General features: G+C 32.2%; 2 protein-coding genes across 13 annotated transcripts; both read right to left on the reverse strand.

The window, feature by feature from the left end:
* Nucleotides 1-3,243: 3,243 nt before the first annotated feature.
* On the reverse strand, nucleotides 3,244-14,497 carry LOC109790462 (exocyst complex component EXO70A1-like). Of its 11 annotated transcripts, none has more exons than XM_083075743.1 (18): nucleotides 14,350-14,497; nucleotides 14,080-14,131; nucleotides 13,846-13,955; nucleotides 13,617-13,668; nucleotides 13,458-13,492; nucleotides 13,307-13,352; nucleotides 12,619-12,816; nucleotides 12,415-12,514; nucleotides 11,674-11,782; nucleotides 10,569-10,762; nucleotides 9,447-9,555; nucleotides 9,226-9,372; nucleotides 8,914-9,027; nucleotides 7,094-7,208; nucleotides 6,220-6,556; nucleotides 5,643-5,776; nucleotides 5,152-5,248; nucleotides 3,244-3,601 (listed from the first exon to the last, which is right to left on the reverse strand). In XM_083075743.1, exons 7-10 carry the CDS (start codon nucleotides 12,729-12,731, stop codon nucleotides 10,758-10,760), a joined length of 327 nt encoding a protein of 108 aa, XP_082931869.1. In that variant the 5' UTR covers nucleotides 12,732-12,816; nucleotides 13,307-13,352; nucleotides 13,458-13,492; nucleotides 13,617-13,668; nucleotides 13,846-13,955; nucleotides 14,080-14,131; nucleotides 14,350-14,497; the 3' UTR covers nucleotides 3,244-3,601; nucleotides 5,152-5,248; nucleotides 5,643-5,776; nucleotides 6,220-6,556; nucleotides 7,094-7,208; nucleotides 8,914-9,027; nucleotides 9,226-9,372; nucleotides 9,447-9,555; nucleotides 10,569-10,757. The 11 variants fall into 11 exon arrangements, with proteins under 11 accessions (XP_082931869.1, XP_082931870.1, XP_082931868.1 ...); XM_083075744.1 differs by having other exon boundaries at nucleotides 12,619-12,823; XM_083075742.1 differs by having other exon boundaries at nucleotides 12,619-12,885.
* Nucleotides 14,498-18,143: 3,646 nt separating this feature from the next.
* Nucleotides 18,144-20,761, reverse strand: LOC109790471 (ribosomal RNA processing-like protein). Of its 2 annotated transcripts, XM_029269669.2 has the most exons (2): nucleotides 19,332-20,761; nucleotides 18,144-18,387 (listed from the first exon to the last, which is right to left on the reverse strand). In XM_029269669.2, exons 1-2 carry the CDS (start codon nucleotides 20,658-20,660, stop codon nucleotides 18,376-18,378), a joined length of 1,341 nt encoding a protein of 446 aa, XP_029125502.1. In that variant the 5' UTR covers nucleotides 20,661-20,761; the 3' UTR covers nucleotides 18,144-18,375. The 2 variants fall into 2 exon arrangements, with proteins under 2 accessions (XP_029125502.1, XP_020205215.1); XM_020349626.3 differs by lacking the exon at nucleotides 18,144-18,387 and having other exon boundaries at nucleotides 18,924-20,760.
* Nucleotides 20,762-21,296: the final 535 nt, after the last annotated feature.

Genomic DNA, 21,296 nt, shown 5'->3' on the forward strand with positions numbered 1-21,296 from the left:
AAAGTTATAATCTCATATGCATCATATGTCGATCAAAGTATCCATACATAAATGCAACCAAAATATTTAATGTTTATCATCTGCCGATCAAAGTACTAATTAAATATAGCTACATAAAATTTTTAAATTCAGGAACATGGGCAACTTTTTAGGATTCAAATACCCCACATGTTCTCGAGATGAATAAAAAACTCATATCAATTAAACAACCACATTTTTTGACATCAGGTAAGAGATAACCTAGAAAAAGTTTATAATCTCATGCATCATATGTCGATCAAAGTATCCATATATAAAGGCAACTAAGATGAGTAAGATTTATCATAGACAGATCAAACTGCTCATAAAATGAGGGCTACATAAACTTTTCAATTCAGGGACATAGACAACTTTTTAGAATTCATATACCCCACATGTTCTCGTGACGAATAAAAAACTCATCAATTAAACAACCACTTTTGTTCAAGTAAGAAATAACTTTAAAAGTTTATAATCTCATATGCATCATATGTCGATCAAAATATCCATACATAAAGGCAACCAAGATGTTAATTGTTTATGATGTACTGATCAAATTACTCATTAAATAAGGGCTACATAAAGTTTTAAATTCAAGGACATGGACAACTTTTTAGGATTCAAATAACTCACATGTTCTCGAGATGAATAAAAAACTCATATCAATTAAACAACCACGTTTTTCGATATCAGGTGAGAGATAACCTTTAAAAGGTTATAATCTCATATGCGTCATATGTCAATCAAAGTATCCATACATAAAGACAGCCAAGATATTTAATGTTTGTCATCTGCCGATCAAACTACTCATTAAATAAAGGCTACATAAAAATTTTAAATTCAAGGACATGGACAACTTTTTAAGATTCAAATACCCCACATGTTCTCGGGATGAATAAAAAACACATATCAATTAAACAACCACATTTTTCGACATCAGGTAAGAGATAACCTTAAAAATTTTATAATCTCATGTATCATATGTCGATCAAAATATTCATACATAAAGGCAACCAAGATGTGTAAGGTTTATCATATACTGCTCAAACTACTCATAAAATAAAGGCTACATAAACTTTTAAATTCAGGGACATGAACAACTTTTTAAGATTCATATACCCCACATGTTCTCGTGATGAATAAAAAACTCATCAATTAAACAACCACTTTTGTCGACATCAGGTAAGAGATAACCTGAAAAAGTTTATAATCTCATATGCATCATATGTCGATCAAAGTATCCATACATAAAGGCAACCAAGATGCTAATTGTTTATGACGTGCCGATCAAATTTCTCATTAAATAAGGGCTACATAAATTTTTAAATTCAAGGACATTGACAACTTTTTAGGATTCAAATACCCCACATGTTCTCGAGATAAATAAAAAACTCATCAATTAAACAACCACGTTTTTCAACATCAAGTGAGAGATAACCTTAAAAAGGTTATAATCTCATATGCATCATATATCGATCAAAGTATCCATACATAAAGGCAACCAAGATATTTAATGTTTATCATGTGCCGATCAAACTACTCATTAAATAAAGGCTACATAAAATTTTTAAATTCAGGGAGATGGGCAACTTTTTAGAATTCATATACCCCACATGTTCTTGTGATGAATAAAAAACTCATCAATTAAACAAGCACATTTTTCGACATCAGGCAAGAGATAATCTTAAAAAGTTTATAATCTCATATGCATCATATGTCGATCAAAGTATCCATACATAAAGGCAATCAAGATGTTTAATGTTTATTATGTATCAATCAAACTACTCATTAAATAAAGGCTACATAAATTTTTAAATTCAAGGACATTGGCAAGTTTTTTGGATTCAAATACCCAACATGTTCTCGAGATGAATAAAAAATTCATATCAATTAAATTAAAGAGGCATGAAATTAGTGAAACCCCAATCCTTCTCACGAGCATATATGCAGCTCAATTCACTCTTTTCTAATAAAAGAAGAAATGAGAAGGAATATAGCACAAATTAGGATAAGATATTCCTTTAAAAATGAGAGATTTTAAGAAGGCAAAAAAAAAAACCATTGAACCTGCCATCAGACAGTTAAACTAGTCAAGCAAAATACCAATAACTAATAGGAAACAATAATATATAATTGAGAACAGATTGGGTTCATCTCAGCTCTGAAAGCTTGTCTGAAGGGAAGAGGATGAACAAGTCATTGAAAAGACCATTGCAACCATTATATGCTTATCCGATGTGGGATCTTAACACACAAACCTCAAGCAGACTAGACACCTCAAGGCTAAGTTAGCAAGATTGGAAATTTGTAAAAGTGATTAATAGTATAAGAAGTGAATATACATACACATGCAATGCACAAGTACAAAATGTAGTTTGTAATAAACAATGCACAAGTACATTGCTTCCTTATACTCTAGCAATTAAAAATAAATAAATACCACTATCACAGACACAATCACAAACCACAATTCACATTTGTAAAAACATTAAAAAAAAAATCAACTAATTTTTCAACCTGTTCTGAATATGCTATATTCCAAATTCCTATATGAAATTTGATGTCAGAATATTATACCAATTCCTTGTTACATGCAATTGCCGTCAAGACTGCTAAAATTTCAGTCATATAATTGCAAACTTATACCCGCGGCAGAAATACATTTGCCTTCTAGACAAATAAAGATCAGATCAGATAAAGAATTTTAAGAAAACTGAACATCAGATCTACAATAAAGATCCTGAAAAAAATTACCCACACACATATTAGAGAAGAGTACAGCATTATCCTTCTTACAAAGGGAATGAAAACTGAACTTTAAGAAACAGTTTCTCTTAAATATAAATAAATAAAATAGAAGAATGGGATTGCACAATTCCCTCTTAGACATCATCATTTTATAATAAGGAAAATAAAACTCAAGTTCAAATAGTTGGAAATATTTGATTGGCTCAAGACAGATCTAATCATTCATTATTTTCTAGTTCTACCCTATATCCTAACTAAGGCACAACATTTGGTATTTCGGGTTCATCAAAAAAAATTAATTCTTTCCTTTAGATTCTAAACCAACTCTATCAATAAGATATCCCTTCAATAAAACTACAAAAGAAACACCTAGAAACTAAGTGACCAAACATGTAACATGGCATGTCAATCTCTCAGCATATCTAACAAAGAAATGCACTAAAATGTCCATGAGCAGAATAAATCAGAACTGTAAAATAAATTTTAAAAATCTTAACATCTAAGGTATGATAATAAATAATGACTAACAAATTTGTCATATCATCAATGAACACGGCAAAAAATGTTAGAAGATATGACTACGAAATTGGGATCAGACAACACTGAATTTACCCAAACACTGAACTTACTCAAAAAAATACCTCACATAGTTAATCACAGAGTGTTTCAAAGGATGGACAGTTCCATATGTTACTGCAGCATTTGTAGCATCTTTCTCGATTGCCACTTCAAATTCTTCAAAGGTCTCGTGAGCTCTTTGTGCAAGATGGTTTGTCAAACTAGTTGCAGCTTCTTTTATTCCATAGCAAGCTTTGCCTTTAAGAAGAGTTTCAATCTGCAAAATTTAAGGAAATTGTTTATTGCAAGATTATAATACTATGCAAAATGCCTTGTTCTTGTTTTATGAACGAAACAAAACAACTATCCAAACCTAATATGTATCATGATAGTAAACTATATAACATCTAGTATGGTGACTAGTGTAAAGTGTAAACCTCTATCAATAAGTTGAAAGTAAAACACTGAGGCAGATGACACTAACACAGGCCCATTCTAATGACAGAATTATAATGCCTTAATTGAAATAAACACACTGTGGCACCTATTAGAGGTTTTTTTATATATATATATATATTTACTAAACAGTTTTTCTCTTGAATTCTATAAATAATTTAAAAGTGGCAATAGTATGGTTCCAAACTTTTACTTAAGACTTGTAAAGAAAAAAATGTCCGTATATAAGAAATATCAAGAGTGTAGTCCCCTTTCATGGTAGTCACAATTTATCAAAGACAACCATAATAATAATGTTAAAACATAACAAGACCAAAGAATTGGAGTTCAGAGATCCAGACAAATTTCATGATTTTATGATAGAGCATTCTTTCTTAAAAGAATAATAATTAAATTAAAGGCCTTTTAATACTAGTAGTCTCATAGACAACTCAAAAGGAAACTACAAATAAATTAGTAATGCAAGTGAAAAGTCACTGACATGTATAGGCACTAAAACTTTTTCGTGATAAATAAGAAAAGTCATGACCACTGAATATAAAATAAAACTTTACAAATTGACCTCTTAATATTTAGGAAACCAATACACAAAAGAGACACACAGACAAACATAAACAGCAAGCATACACATAAACAAAGAGATGAAGACATAGCATACACAAACACAAATACAAGGCATAGATATGCACACACAAAGACATACAAGCAGGCACACTCATAAACATACAAAGACAAAGACAAACACACAGAACACACAAAGATAGAGCATAGACATAAACAAAAGAGATAGGGCACAGACTTGCATACTTTAAAGATAACCAGAAAGAAAAAAGTGAGAAAGAATACAAAACATATCATGCTCTAGAGTCACAAACAACATGCACACATACATTTCAAAAACAATCAATGACAAAAAGGTGTAAAAGAAATAAAGAATGGGTTACAATTTGTTAGTACAACTAATAATGGGCTACTATCACAAAGACCAAAACCGAAAGCTTAGCTTATGAAAATCATGATCCAGCAGGAAAAAAAAATCAATTGGTGGGAAATTGAGCTTCTGCCGCAAGGAATATCAAAGTTACCAACAATTTTAAATATGTTTCAAATCATAAACCAGTTGTAAACTATAATCAATTTTAAAACTAAATTTTAATTATAATAGTTTTAAAAACAAGTTTGAAACGATAATCAAGTTAAAACTGATTTAAATTATAGACATTTTATCCCTCTTTTTACCTTGTTAACATTAAATGTAAGTATGCTGGTATAGTTATACCCACAGATAATACATTCACAGAACATAATATAAAATAATTATCATTATATATAAGAAATGAAAGAAATTGGAATAATAAATATGAACAAAACCTTAGGCAGTCTTGTAGGATGGCATCTTGCAATGCCACGGCTGCTTCGTCCTCTCGCATCTCTTCGACATGAAAAAAAGATTTTTGGATTCTTGCATCTGATTGAAATAAAGCGGAAAAACACAAAGTGAAGATAAAAACCGACTTCTCTAAAAAAAATACTTCAACAATGAAAATAAAAAATAAATAAAGAAAAAAAATATTTGAAATATGATTTTACCATATTTTCCCAATTACACCAAAAGCTAGGAAGAGTGTATTTTATAAATGTGGTTAAAAAGCAACTCAACAAAGAAAAAATAAATAAGACATTCAAGAATTTCAACAAGAACGGCTTTTCTTGAATTTTGAGGAAAAAAAGAAATTTTCAATTTCAATCAAGAAGGGGTGCAGAATTGAATTGTTGAACAATGTTTTCTTAACTTTCCTTTGGCAGCCTTGGCAGAGGAAGAAGACAATGACTACAAGGGTTGTAGAGACAGAAGCGTTTACCTAACATAGGGGAGATTCTACTAGTACTTTTGCATGTCCTTTGGCTTCTTGAGTTTCGCTCTTGAACTATGAAGAGAGAAGAAGCAGAGGGCAGAGGACGCTACACAAGAGAACTCGGAAACAGATAGGAAAGCCTAAGAAAGCAGAGAGACAGTTAAGTGTTTTAGACAAGTGAATCCATTATATCGAAAAGCCCACAACCATAAAAGTTCATGGATGAAAAAATTCATAAAGTCAAAAAGCCCACTAAACCGTAAAGGCTAGGGTAAGTCCATGGGCTAAATTTTTTAAATAAATAATAAATTCAACTATTAAAAATTAACTTAATTCATTTTAGTAATCAACTTACTTCACCCTTAGTTCATTATATGGACTAACTTATCATTTTTATTTTATTTTTATTAAAATATATAATTTAAGATAAATTCAATTTAAAAAAGAAGTAATATTTTAATCAATATTAATATTTTAAAAAATCAATATTTCAACAAAAATTAAGATAACTACATTTTTTATAAAATTATGATCAACACACCAATTAACAAAGAATAATCAATAACAAAAAACTTAATCTTACCCAATCTTTGACGATATCAAAAGTTATTTTATATTTGATTGCACTTGTTATACTTGTCATCAAGATGCAAAATCACACCCAAGTCCCAACACCTGAAAAACTACATAAACATGATCATCGCTAAGGCAATACACATTATTATGCTAACAAAATAAAAAATCCACAATTCAAAGAGAATTAAAAGAACTATGCATACAGCAGATTTGTATCCTTCTCCATCATTCTTCTTTCCATTCACTCTATCTCTAAAAATCATTTATCCACTTTTTGTTTTCTTTTGCTTTTTTGTACCAGAGAGGGCTCCAGAGTGAATCCAGTTTACCACCAAATAACACTCCTAAAAGCAGAATACCAATAACTAATGGGAAACAATATTATAATTGAGAACAGATTGGGTTCATCTCAACTCTGAAAGCTTGTCTGAAGGGAAGAGGATGACACAAGTCATTAAAAAGACCATCACAACCATTATATGCTTAACTGATGTGGGATCTTAACACAAACCTCAACCTGACTAGACACCTCAAGCCTAAGTTAGCAAGATTGGAAATTTGTAAATGTGATTAATAGTATAAGAACTGAATATACATACACATGCAATGCACAAGTACAAAATGTAGTTTGTAATAAACAATGCACAAGTATATTGCTTCCTTATACTCTAGCAATTAAAAATAAATAAATATCACTCATCACAGACAAAAAATCAACTAATTTTTCAACCTATTATGAGTATGCTATATTCAAAATTCCTATATGAAATTTGATGCCAGAATATTACACCAATTCCTTGTTACATGCAATTGCCCTCAAGACTGCTAAAATTTCAGTTATATAATTACAAACAACAGTTTACCATAAAAAAACAATGTACCTTCATTTTATCTTCTAACTTTTCACAAAGACCATTTTACCTTCATTATATGCCTAACCCATGTGGGATGTTAACACACAAACCTCAACCTAACTGGACACCTCAAGGCTGATATCTGCAAGATTGGAGATTTGTAAATGTGATTAATAGCATAAGAACTAAATATACATAAACATGCAATCCCCAGGTACAAAATGTAGTTTGTAACAATCGATGGGATATTATTCCAACTCTTGAACAGAACAAACTCAATTTATATCCAATCAGAATTTAGATCTCAGAACTATAATCTGATCTTATAACATGTACAGAAAATCAATTAAAAACAAAACTAGAGTTATTTTAAGAGCAGATAATAATAAAAAATAAATAAATAAATAAACCACTAAAGTCTCTACAAATTATAATTTGTTGCCTAAATGTAGACATATATAACAGAAGTTTTATTCAAGAATTCTGATTCCATTAAAATACAGTAAATACATCACAACATTCTCACTCAAAATCTGCAGGTCCACATGCAAAGAATGAAAGAATCTTGAAATTCTAACTAGCTATTTCACCAATTAAACAACTCAACATTCAATCTAATGAAAAAATCTTGAAAAAATTACCCACTTTGTCAATCCAACAAGTCCATACTCCATACAAAGTAGAGAAATAATCTTAAAAGTTTAAAATCAAATTACTCGCTTGATCAATCAAGTCCACCCACATGACAGAAAACAATTTTGAGCTACTTAACAACATGCAAGACCACACCCCACCCCAACCCAAGTCCCGACACTTAAAACACAACATGCAAGAACACGAAGAGAGTTAAAAGAGCTATCCATAACATATCATGACAATATGACATTACTTCCTTGTTCTTTAGCAATTAAAAATAAATAAATACCTCTCATCAGACACAATCACAAACCACAGTTCACATTTGTAAGAATTAAAAAAAGAAATATCAACTACCTTTTCAACCAGTAATGAGTATGCTATATTAAACATCCAAAGGAAAACTGTCTTTCATTAATATTGCACATGCAGTGAAAAATATGATATTATACCCAAAATAAAAATAATAATTCAATTTATAAATAAATGCTTATAAATGCTCAGATACAATTTATTAATGCTTATTAACTATTATTAGTGAAAAAGATAAAAGAGAATATAAATTAAGAAATTCCTTTTATTAATAGTATTATAGATATAAATATAGATTGATAAACATTAAGACCAGGCAAAACTTTGGCTAGTTTCGTCAACCAATCATTTTGGCACAAGTATTCCTATTCCAAGACAATTTGACGAGTTTACACTCTTATATGGCTGTGGCTTCCAGAAATATAAATTAAAAAATCCTAAATGAAATTTGATGCCAGAATATTACACCAATTCCTTGTTACATGCAGTTGCCCTCAAGACTGCTAAAATCACAAACTAGTACCCGTGGCAGAAATACATTTCCCTTCAATACTATATCAATTCCATTGACTTTAACCTACATTCAACATCAATCCAACACTGGCATAGCTTCAACCTTTATACATTGAAAAATGCAAAACTTCTATAAACGAGTTTCCAAACACACCCTAACAACTCAAGCAGCAAATCAAGCAAACTATACAAAATCATTCACCATCTTATCACACAAAAAACAAACTATAACTCCTTTTCAGCTACCAAATACAACCTGGTGAATTAGAACAAGTGAGATTGAGAAAAGAAACCAATGCAAAATAAAGGCATTAACCAATAACCGCCAAATACAATCACGCTAAATTTAAAATAGAACTATCTTAAGTTATCAGCAATTATTTTACCGCTTTGTTTCACTCATCTTTTTTCCTTCAAAAAATTTAACCAACATATGGTCTAGATCTTCTGTTGTGTATTTGATGTATTTCTGAGGATTCTTACCAGTCTCCACAAGAGGCCTGCGACACAGTAGGTTCCCAATTATGCACTTATTGCAAGGTACTAATAAATCATACAAAAACCACAAGGCATCAAAAGCAAACATAAGTAAATGTATTTTTGTTTCGAAGGGGAAAAAGACATCATTTCATATTCATGGATACAATTATTCCCCCACATATTAAATAGGAATGACATAAATTAAAATGAGAACCGACCCAAAACGATTGACAAACGATCTATAGGCTACCAACAAGACTTCAGCAACTGCAGGCCTGAGAGACACTAGCAGATGGATGTCAGAAGCTGTCCACTAAGATTATCTCTAATGGAGTTCCTCAAACATAACATTAAATTTCTTAAACCTGATAACACATTACATGTAGACGTGTCAAAACAAGTAAAGACATTACTCATAAAGAAGCAACTGAAAGGCTACCTGTCCTTAATGAAGCACCACTAATGCTTCCAGTTCCACCATCGCCGCCACCAGTATCACTCCTGCCACCTGATGGGCAAAGGCCCTGAATAGATAAGCACTGATGAATCTGCCGTGAAAAGAATAAAAATTAAAAAAAAAATAGACAACTTTAACAAATATTAACGTTTATAAGAAATAGAGCGTTCGCATCAAACAAAACATCAAGAAAAAACAAATCAATCTACTAGAACACCTTCATTATCAAAAACAAACGGGTAAAATCAGTTTTTGTTCCTATTCCCTCCAAAAATTTTCAAGTTCAGTTTTAGTCCTTCTAAAATTATCTTATTTTAGTCCCTGAAATTTTGGAATGCACAGTTTTTTTATCTTCAAAGTAGTTTAAATAGCTACTTAAAACCATTTTTGAGCTTTACCAATGTACTTGGAGGAATAAAGTGATGCATTTCTAAATTTAGGGGACTGAAATAGGACGAAAAAATAATTAAAGAGACTAAAAGCGAATTTTGATCAATTTAGAGGGGCTAAACATATTTTACCATTATCCAAGTGACATCTAAGAAAACTGTAAGACATGCACTAGAACAAGACCTTTGCCCAAGCATTTCTATTTTATTGATTTGCATGCTGCTGAACAACTCTCCTATGTCGTTGGCTTCAGACCTTGGCTTCAGTTATCCCCTAGCAAATCCTTGGCCTCAGACCAAGAACAGAAGAGGGTGAAGAGGAAAAAAGACTTTCAAACACCAAAACATGTAAAAAAAATTGTGATTTAAAGAAATTCATAACCAAAATATATTTTGATAATTTTAGAGGGGCTAAACATATTTTACTATTATCCAAGTGACATCTAAGAAAGCTACAAGACATGTAATGGCACGTCAATCTCTCAGCAAATCTAACAAAGAAATGCACTAAAATGTCCATGAGCAGAATAAATCAGAACGGTAAAATAAATTTTAAAAATTTTGACATTTAAGGAATGATAATAAATAATGACCAACAAATTTGTCATCTCATCAATGTACACGGCAAAAAAAGGTTAGAAGATATGGCTACGAAATTGGGATCAGACAACACTGAATTTACTCAAACACTGAACTTACTCAAAAAAAAAAATACCTCACATAGTTGATCACAGAGTGTGTCAAAGGATGGACAGTTCCATCTGTAACTGCAGTCTTTGTAGCATCTTTCTCGATTGTCACTTCAAATTCTTCAAAGGTCTCCTGGGCTCTTTGTGCAAGATGTTTTGTCAAACTAGTTGCAGCTTCTTTTATTCCAAAGCAAGCTTTGCCTTTAAGAAGAGTTTCAATCTGCAAAATTTAAGCAAATTGTTCATTGCAAGATTATAACACTACTGCAAAATGACTTGTTCTAGTTTTATGTATGAAACAAAACAACTACCCAAACCTAATATGTATCGTGATAGTCAACTATATAACATCTAGTGTGGTGACTAGTGTAAAGTGTAAACCTCTATCAATAAGAAGTTGAAAGTAAACACTGTGGCAGATGACACTAATGACAGAATTATAATGCTTTAATTGAAATAAACTGGCTTCAATAAATGAGATGAAGCACCTATCAGAGGTTTTTTTTATATTTACTAAACAGTTTTTCTCTTGAATGCTATAAATAATTTAAAAGTGGCAATAGTATGATTCCAAACTTTTATGTAAGACTTTTAAAGAAAAAATGTCCAATACATGAAATATCAAGAGTGTAGTCCCCTTTCATGGTAGTCACAATTTATCAAAGACAACCATAATAATGTTAAAACATAAGCCAGAGTACAAGACCAAAAACTTGGAGTTCGATGATCGAGACAAATTTCATGATTTTATTATAGAGCATTCTATCTTAAAAGAATAATAATTAAATTAAAGGCCTTTTACTACTAGTAGTCTCATAGACAACTGAAAAGGAAACTACAAATAAATTAGTAACACAAGTGAAAAGTCACTAACATGTATAGGCACTAAAACTTTTATTTTATGTGATAAATAAGAAAAGTCATGACCACTGAACATAAAATAAAACTTTACAAGTTGACCTCTTAAGATTTACGAAACCAATACACAATAGAGATAGCATCAAGATTCATGATTTTGCATTTCAAAAGCCATACCTCTGAATGAAGCTCTTCATTATTTCATACACAATACATGTAGACGTGTCAAAACAAGTAAAGACATTACTCATAAAGAAGCAACTGAATGGCTACCTGTCCTTAATGAAGCACCACTACTGCTTCCAGTTCCACCATTGCCGCCACCAGTACCACTCCCAACACCTGATGAGCTAAGGCCCTGAATAGATAAGCAATGAAGAATCTGCCGAGAAAAGAATCAGAATTAAAAAAATACACAACTTTAAAAAATATTAATGTTAAAAATAAATAGAGCATTTCCATGAAACCAAACATCAGGAAAAATTAAACCAATCTAATAGAACATATTTATTATAAAAAAAAAGAGGGTAAAATATGTTTTTGTTCCTATTCCTTCAAAAACATTTCTAGTTCAGTTTTAGTACTTCTAAAATTTTGTCCTATTTTAGTACCACAAATTTGGAAATGCAGTTTTTTATATCTTAAAAGTAGTTTAAATAGCATCTTAAAACAATTTTTAAGCGCTACCTAAGTACTTGGAGGACTAAAATTGATGAATTTTTAAATTTGGTGACTGGAATAAAACAAAAAAGAATCCAGACTAAAAGGAAATTTCGATAATTTTAGAGGGACTAAATATATGTTATCATTATCCAAGTGACCAGCGCTACCTAAGTACTTGGAGAACTAAAAGTGATAAATTTTTAAATTTGGCGACTGGAATAGAACAAAAAAAAAATCAAGACTAAAAGGAAATTTCGATAATTTTAGAGGGACTAAATATATGTTATCATTATCCAAGTGACATAAAAGAAAGCTGCAACGTAATAATCAGTAAGGTCACTAGAACAAGACTTTGCCCAAGTATTTCTTTTGTATTGATTTGAATGCTGCTGAACAATCCTCCCATGTCATTTGTACCCAGTCATACCTAAGCACAACCTTGTCTTCAGACCTAGAATAGAAGAGAGTTCAGACGAAAAAAGACTTTGAACCACCAAAACATGCAATAAAATTGGGATTTAAAGAAATTGATAATCAAAAATGTCGAAAACATGCCTCCAAACTAATCTGACAACATAATGAACATTGTTCATGAGAAAAAGATATGTCAATGCAGGGTCTTTATACTGCTTTGATCTTCTATCTAAATTTGTTTGCAAAGCTTCCATTATGTGCACTGTTACAGATCCTAGCAATGAAGAATCATCAACACTTTCAAATTCCTCAAAGAGTTGCTTCAAGGTCGATTGGAAGCTGCAAACTTTAAAGAATTCCGATCAGGTCAAATATGTGAAAAGTACACAAGCTTGAGCATTATCCTTCCTACAAACGAAATGAAAACTGAACTTTAAGAAATAGTTTCACTTAAATATAAAAAATTAAATAGCAGCATGGTATTGTACAATTCCCTCAGACATCATCATTTTATAATAAGGGAGATAAAACTCAAGTTCAAATAGTTGGAAATCAATTCTTTTTAACTAGCACGAAGAGAGAGTTAAAACTATCCAAAACAAATTACGAAGAGAGAGTTAAAACTATCCAAAACAAATTACGCGGTCATTTCCTTATTCTTTAGGATTTAAAACAAATCAATATCCTTCATGACAAACACAATCACAATCCACAATTCACGTTTGTAAAAAAAAATAAAAAATCTGCTAAAATAAGGACATTTTATCAATCCACCACTCCACGCACACACTCACCAATAACATCACCATTACATGACTTTAATTTTTACCTTCATCGGCACATGGTCACTAGAGTGAGGAACAAAGAGAAAAACCCTAGCAAGCAACAAAGACAATCAAGAATTAAAAAAAAAAGAAACGAGAAATTGATTTGAAAAGTAGAGAAGCACAAACAGTTGATAACATCACTTTACTTTCTACCTTCCATCTGCACAACATCACCAGAAAGAAAAACCCTTGCCAATAACAAAGACAAACATGAATGAGAAACAAATGAAACAAGAATCTGAAATAAATGATACAAGAAATTGATTTGAAAGATAGAGAAGAAGCTGTGCATAACATCACTTTAATTTTTACCTTTTAAAGAAGGTCACCAGCGAGGAACGGTAAAATTCATGTCCACCGGTTTCTGCACCACACAAAAAGAACAAGAATTAAAAGAAATACTATCACGAATAACAAAAACAAAAAAGAACAAACAAGAACAAAAAAAAAGAGTCTGCAAGTGTTATCGAAGAAAGACTCTTGAAGAGAGATTCTTGGCAATGGAAATGAGAGAAGAGACTCTTCGAAGAGAAACTCTTACACGGGAAACGAATGAAGAGTAAGAGAAGAGAGTGACTCTTGAGAATGGAAATGATAACATCACTTTCCTTTCTACCTTGCATCTGCACAAGGTCACCAGAAAGAAAAATCCTTGCCAATAACAAAGACAAACATGAATGAGAAATAAATGAAACAAGAATCTGAAATAAATGATACAAAAAATTGATTTGAAAGACAGAGAAGAACCGGTGCATAACATCACTTTAATTTCTACCTTTTAAAGAAGGTCACCAGCGAAGAACGGTAAAGTTCATGTCCACCGATTTCTGCAGCACACAAAAGGAACAAAAATCAAAGAAAAACTCTGACTAGTAACAAAGACAAACAAGAACAAGAAAAAAGAGTATGTAGAAACAGAAGAAAAGGGAAAGAAGAGTCTAGAAGACAAGTGCTATGGAAGAAAGACTCTTGAAGAGAGACTCTTGACACCGGAAACGAATGAAGAGTAAGAGAAGAGAGTGACTCTTCGAAGAGAAACTCTTACACTGGAAATGAATGAAGAGTAAGTGAAGAGAGTGACTCTTGAGAATGGAAATGAGAGAAGAGAGTCATATAATTATAAAGTGAGAGGAGAGAGTGACACATCACTTCCATCTGCACAACGTCATCAGATTGAGGAACGTAATACCCATATCCACCAAAAGAAAATGAGTAAAAGAAGAGTGACTCAGAAGAGAGTCATATAGAGAGAGAGGAGAGAGTCACACAACATTTATATAGAGAGAAGAGACGTCACGACGCATTAGATAATTTAAAGAACTTCACTTTTTTAAAAATTATTTATGTTATATTTCTATTAAATATTCTCATTTTCAATTTATAATTTATAATGATATATAATCTTTTATATTACCATATTTTAAATTAAATAAATCTTCACAAAATTAATTAAAAAGGACAAATAGGTATTTTTATTTTATTTTATTTTATCATTAAATAAAATAATTAAAAAAACACATTTTAAATATGTTGATGGAAATAGTATGAAATCAAATTTAAAATTAACTTTTGCTTGTAAATAAAAAAAAATATATTTTTATTTTACATGAATAAAAGAAAATAAGATAACCAAATTCAAAATAAAAAAATATAAAGATATTATAAATAAGAATATATATATATATATATATATATATATTATTATGATTGAATTTAATTAAATAGAAGACTTAAAAAGGTTAAAATCATTGTATTAAACATTGTATTATATTATTTATTGTTTATTGTTAGGTGATAGATGGATGTAGTTGATCTAAAGAGCATGCACAAGCGCAAGCTTGAGATACGGAGTTTGCTGCAACCAAGGTTTTTTTAATGTAAAAATAATCACCTGTTTTTTCTATTTTTTTTTGCATTTGTTATACTCTTTTTAATCTCTAGCTAGTCTCATGGATAGGGCTTATGTTGTAATACAAAATGGTTAATATTGTTTTTATTTATACTAATGGATTCAAAGGCCTCAATGGATTGAGATCTGCATTAGGAGCAGCCTTGATGTTGTGCTCATGTAGTGTCTGAGAGCTTGTGTTGAGTTCTTTGAAGACGATTGTGATTTTGAAGGTACAAGTCGTCGCACCATTGTAGATACAGATGTCAAAATCGGTCAGCCCGAGCGGTCTACCTTAACCCACTTTAAAAATGAGTCAACCCAACCCAATTCACTTTTGATTTTCTAAAAAAAAAATTGGCGCGACCCAGCCCACCACGGGTTGGTGGGTTATACGGGCCAGCCCACCAGCCCACCAAAAATTTTAAAAAAAATTATCAACAAAATTCAAAATTTTAAATTAATTATAAATTAACATAATAGTCATAAAATTAGCACCATTAATAATCATAAGTCATAATTCATCATACAAAATTAAATACAAATCATGATAAAAGTCCAAAATAAAAATTTTCAATATCCCATCATATAAAATTAATTGCAAATCATACTTAAATTTTATTGCAAAAAATAATTGGTGGATTGGTGGGCTACCCGGCCTATCACGGGTTCAGTCTGGGTAGGCTGGGTCAAAGTGGGCCGGGTTGAGATATACCCACCTACTATAAAACTTCAATTTTTTTTATCCGGCCTGGCCCGTTTTCAAGGTGGACTAGTTTGACCCACGAGCCTCAGTCCACTTTGACGGCTCTAATTGTAAATCCGAATGATATGTATGAGGTAATAGTTCTTATCATAGTTTGCAATAAAATTTATATTTTTTTTTCTTTATAACTTTTAAACTTGTATTCTTTTCAATTTTTATGGGATTTTTTTAACATTACTTTTAAGCTTTTGATAAACCTTGTTATACATATTTTATCTAAAACTATATATTCCTGGAAATTTTTTATAAATCTACTTTGATTTAACTTTTTTCAACTTCTAGCGCTTCTAAGCTGCTTTGACACAATTTTGATTCAACCTTTTCAACTTTCGTTGAAATATATTTTTTTTTTCCTACTTTTGACTTTTTATTATTTAAAAACTAAATATCCATAGATAATATTTGACTCATTTTTCGTGCAAGTTTATTACAAATTTCTTTGATAATTATATTTTCATTGAAATCTAACACTATTTAACTTTAAAATTTTTCAACTTCTTTTAAAATAATTCCTTTCTACATTGAACCTTTTATGATGAAAATATTTCTTTTATAGAAACTATTACCCAATTTTGATGTTGCCTTCTTACACACTTTTTCAAAAATTATGTTCACTAATTACTAATATTTGCTGATAAAAAAATTATATTTGAATAGAACTTTTAAACCAAATTATAAAAATCTTATTATATAACTATTTTTTTTTATGCCAGATAATATAATTAATGTTTTTTTTCTCTGTATATTATTAATATTAGTTAAAATAGATTAGAGTAGACATAAATAATTTTAATTTTTAATTTAAGGCGGAGGCCAACTTATTTATAATCTCACTCACTCCAATCTTTTGTCACAAAAATGGAAAGCGCTCTTGAGTGAATCCAGTTTACCACCAAACAACACTCCTGCAAGTGAAATAATGGGCTCACAAATGCATGGACAAAACATTAATGATCGAGTTTATACTTATTAAACTATGTTACAAATGACCACATCATTCTTTTTTCTTTTATGCAATCATTATCCTTATTAAAATCAATAAAAAAAAAGAAAAACACCCGGTCTTGAAAACGACACAGACAGTGGAATCAAAACAGCAATGAAGACAGCGAAGGAGTCCAGTCTCATTGCACTTTAAACAGAATAAAACAAGAATCAGAGAAATCGACAGAAGAAACATCAAATACACACCAAAAGATCTATAGACCGAATGTCGGGTGAATTTTTTGAAGAAAAAAAGATGAGTGAAATAATGCGTGAATTTTTTGAAGGAAAAAATATTGGTAAAACAAAGCGGTAAAATAATTGCTGATAACTTAAGATAGGTCTATTTTAAATTTAGCATGATGGTATTTGATGGATATTGGTTAATGCCTTTATTGTGGATTGGTTTCTTTTCTCACTATCACTTGTTGTAATTCACCAGGTTGTATTTGGTTGCTGCTAAGGAGTTATCGTTTGTTTTTTGTGTGATAAGATGGTGCATGTATCTCTATAGTTCGCTTGATTTGCTGACTGAGTTGTTAGAGTTTGTTTAGAAATTTGTTTACAGAAATGTTGCATTTTTCGATGTGTAAAGATTGAAGCTATGCTAGTGTTGGATTTACGTTGAATGTGAGTCAGATTAAATGGAATTGATATAGTCTACAAGGAAAATGTATTTCTGCCTGAGGTACAAGTTTGTGATTATATGAATAATGAAATTTTAGCAGTCTTGAGGCCAATTGCATGTAACAAGGAATTGGTGTAATATTCTGGCATCAAATTTCAGACAGGATTTTGTATTTCAATCTCTGGAACTCGCAGCCATATAAAAATGTAAACTTGTAAAATTGACTTGGTATAGGAATACTTGTATCAAAAGGATTCATCGAAGAAACTAGCCAAAGTTTTGCCGGGTCTTAAAAGGGTTTTTGTTACGGTAAGGACTTTGACCCGAGTAACATGACATAATGTTTATTAATCTATATTTTTATATCTATATCTATATTATTAATAAAAGGAATTTTTTCATTTCTATTCCTTTTTATCATTTTCATTTTACCCTTAATAATTATACATAACTTCTAATAACTATACAAATTACATGGGCAAATTTGTTAATTTTCTCTATTATAATGTAGGCATGTAGTGTCTTTTTTATTGCGTCTGAAACTCCATATTCTATAGTACCGAACACGCGAAAAAGTATAATTTTCTCCTTACCCGGCCTATTTTTGTATTATGTACACAAACAGAATTAGAAAAACATGTATAAGAAAAACAAAATTAACTCACAAAATGTCTCAAAAATTCTCCAGGAGGCTACAGTAGCGCACATCCAAAACCCCTAGTATTTCTCCTGTTTTCCCAACACATCACGCCATATGTGAATGGTTGAGAACCATGGCACCAGTGCTTCACCCTTGTCAATGATCCTATTGACCACCCTGTTAATCACCAGAAGCGAGGTATCACTGAAACAACTCCAACACAATGCAAAGCAATGAACCATAATTCTCAATTTCTTATCCACCCTAAACATAAAAGTAAACACCAGCAGGTAGAACTACTGCTGATCCAAGACTCACTCAAAAGCCTGCCTTCATTTCCCAAAGAAAGGCAAGCACTCTACTTGCCATCTACATCTTATAAATAGGCACCAACGAAGCTTGAGTTCAAAAAAGAACCCATCATGCTTAATTCTCAATAATTCAAGATCCATTTTCTTAAATAATTGCCAAGGCAAACCATGCCAACAATGTGAGGTTTGAAAAAAGAACAAAGCTATCATATTAATCAAACATAGTCCATTTATGATCATAGTCTACAACTTAATAGGCAGGAATTTGAGAAAAAAGGTTTCTAATTGGAAGCTTTTAAGAAATCACATATTCTTTAATTATCATTTTTATGTCACAAAAAGACAATAATCAAGAATTTAAAAGTTATTCTACCACGTGATAGCAAGAAGAAGGCATGGACATAGTCCCTTAAACTACAAGTCAATTTGCTTTTCAATTGGTGAAAAGATGAATTATCACAATAAAGTTTGAAAAAAATCACAACAATAACTAAAAAAGTAAAACTGTGTCACAAACAAGTCATGGAAACACAACCCCATAACAAGTGCAAGAAATCAAATCATTCATGCAGCACGAGATTTTAATTTCTTCAGGCGTTTGACAGAAGGAGAAACACCCTTAATTGCCTTCCTGGCCTTCTTCAGTTTTGGCTTTTTGGTAGGAAGAGGCATCTCCCTGATGGGACCCGGAGGCACACCCTTTTTCAGTGCACTTCCTCTGGGCGTTGCAGAGGGAGGCAATCTCAAACTCTGAGGAGGTAAAGGACTATGTGGCTTCCACACCAAGTTATTTTTCATCGAAAATCTTACCTTCTTTGCACTCTTCTCCCCACTCATTGCCACTGCACTCTCCTCACCATCCAAATCAGCAGAATCCTGAGACGCCTTCCCTTTCAAACTCTTCGTCCTCTTCCTCTTCTTAGACACATTTCCTGTATCAGATGGCGATTCACACGCACTCGCAATTCCATCATTCACACCCCCCTCCTCGGCAACCTTCTCAAATTGCCTCTGGAGATTCGCAATCACAGTTTCATCCAACAACACCGCCGCACCTTCATCATTCAAATTCGCACCATTCTCACTAGCTACATTTTCCTTGTCATTCGAATCCCTCGACACATCACCCTTGTTCTTCTTCTTCTTCTTCTTACTTTTGCTGCCACCATCAACAGAACCGTTAACATCCTTCTCGCACTTCTTCAACAACTCGCCATTACCATCAACCTCGGCAGGCCCCAACGGAACCAAGTCCGGCACTTCCTCATCATCAACAACATCAGGAACCGCGAAATCAAACCCGGACTTCGCCACATCCTTCTCAAGCTTCAAAAACTCGGAATGCAACGCAAACAGCACCTTCCTATTCCCCTGAACACACTCAGCAGAAGACGCCACCTCATACAACCTCCCAGAAAACCCCATGACCAACGCAACCGTCCCAAGAAGAAGAACATCATCACGCGAATCAACCTCTTCCCCAGCCTTCCTAAGCTCCAACAACCTCCTCCCCATCTTAAGCAAAAGATCAAACACCCCAGACTTGATCTTGGCCAACAAAACCTTATCATTGACCCTCCCCATGGCAGATAAAAAGGGCTTAAAAAGCAGGTGGAGAACCTGAGTGTTGAGCGGGAGAAAAGCGCGAAGCTCCTCGAGAAAGACGGTGGCAATGTGGTAATTAACGCCGTTGCCGTGGGTGTTAATATCGTGGGAGGAGAAAGTCCCCTGGTCGAGAAGGTGGAGAAGGTGTGGGTCCCAGGAGTGGGTTTTGAGGAGGGAGAAGAACTTAGCGAGGAAGGTGCGGATGAGGAGGTAGAACTTGTCGAGGCGGAGGGCGTCGATACCGGACCATTCGCGGCGCATGGTGAGGAGGAAGGTGGAGAAGTACTGAAGGGAGAGGGGGCGGTGGAGGGAGAGGAGGAGGGAGGAGAGGCGGTCGACGAGGTCGTGCTGGGCGAGGGGCTTGTCGGAGTGCCACATGCAGTAGAAGAGGCCCTTCCAGAGCTTCTTGGCGTCGTCCTCGGGGAGGGGCTCCGCCTGCAAGGGGAGCCACGATTTGAGGACGAGGCGGAGGGATTTCTCGCGTGTGGCCTTGTTGCAGCATGCTAGCTGCTTGATGAGGGCACCACCCTCCATTCGAGAACGGGAACGGGAGAAGGAAACCCTAGATGAAGACTGATTCAATTCTGGACACCTTCTTTTAACAAAACCCTAACGGGTCTCACTCTGGGTCTGGGTTATTGGATTTTACCCGTTCCCTCTCAATCTTCTACTTTATACTTCCCAATCAAGTCCACACAGTCCTGTTCTTATTAAAAATAAATTTGAATAATAAAAGTGTGTTAGTGTTATGATTAATTTTTAAATTTTTAGATTTTTAGTATAATAAATATATTAATTAATTATCTACTTTTTAAAAGAAAAACAAATATTATTTTAATAAAAGACTTTTTATTTTTTTTTTATATTTAAAAAAAGAAAGAAGAGAACAATAGAGGTTATATAAGACATAATAAGATTAGATGAGTAATAAAATTCATAATATTTTTTTACTAATAATTATAGATATTATATTATAAAGATTATAAATTAAAAAAATATATGCACCAAAGTATAAAATAACATTATACTATTATTTAATTACAAACCACTGCATATAATAAGTTTGTTAACTTATTAAAAAATAAATATTTCGAAAGTTATATAAACTATATTTTTTTATTGCTAATAGTGTAATAATTTTTACATTCAAATTGTGATTGTTTTCTATTT

Source organism: Cajanus cajan, chromosome 5 (genome assembly GCF_000230855.2).
Source record: "Cajanus cajan strain Asha chromosome 5, NIPB_CcT2T_4, whole genome shotgun sequence".
NCBI classification, from domain to species: Eukaryota; Viridiplantae; Streptophyta; class Magnoliopsida; order Fabales; family Fabaceae; genus Cajanus; species Cajanus cajan.

Coding starts and splice junctions, on each gene's coding strand:
- LOC109790462 (XM_083075743.1), bottom strand. CDS start 12,731: ATGGAAGCTTTGCAAACAAATTTAGATAGAAGATCAAAGCAGTATAAA. Junction 12,515..12,618: donor GTTGTCAGATTAGTTTGGAG/GCATGTTTTCGA, acceptor CTTCTATTCTAG/GTCTGAAGACAAGGTTGTGC. Junction 11,783..12,414: donor AAAAGAAATACTTGGGCAAA/GTCTTGTTCTAG, acceptor TTTTCTCGGCAG/ATTCTTCATTGCTTATCTAT.
- LOC109790471 (XM_020349626.3), bottom strand. CDS start 20,660: ATGGAGGGTGGTGCCCTCATCAAGCAGCTAGCATGCTGCAACAAGGCC.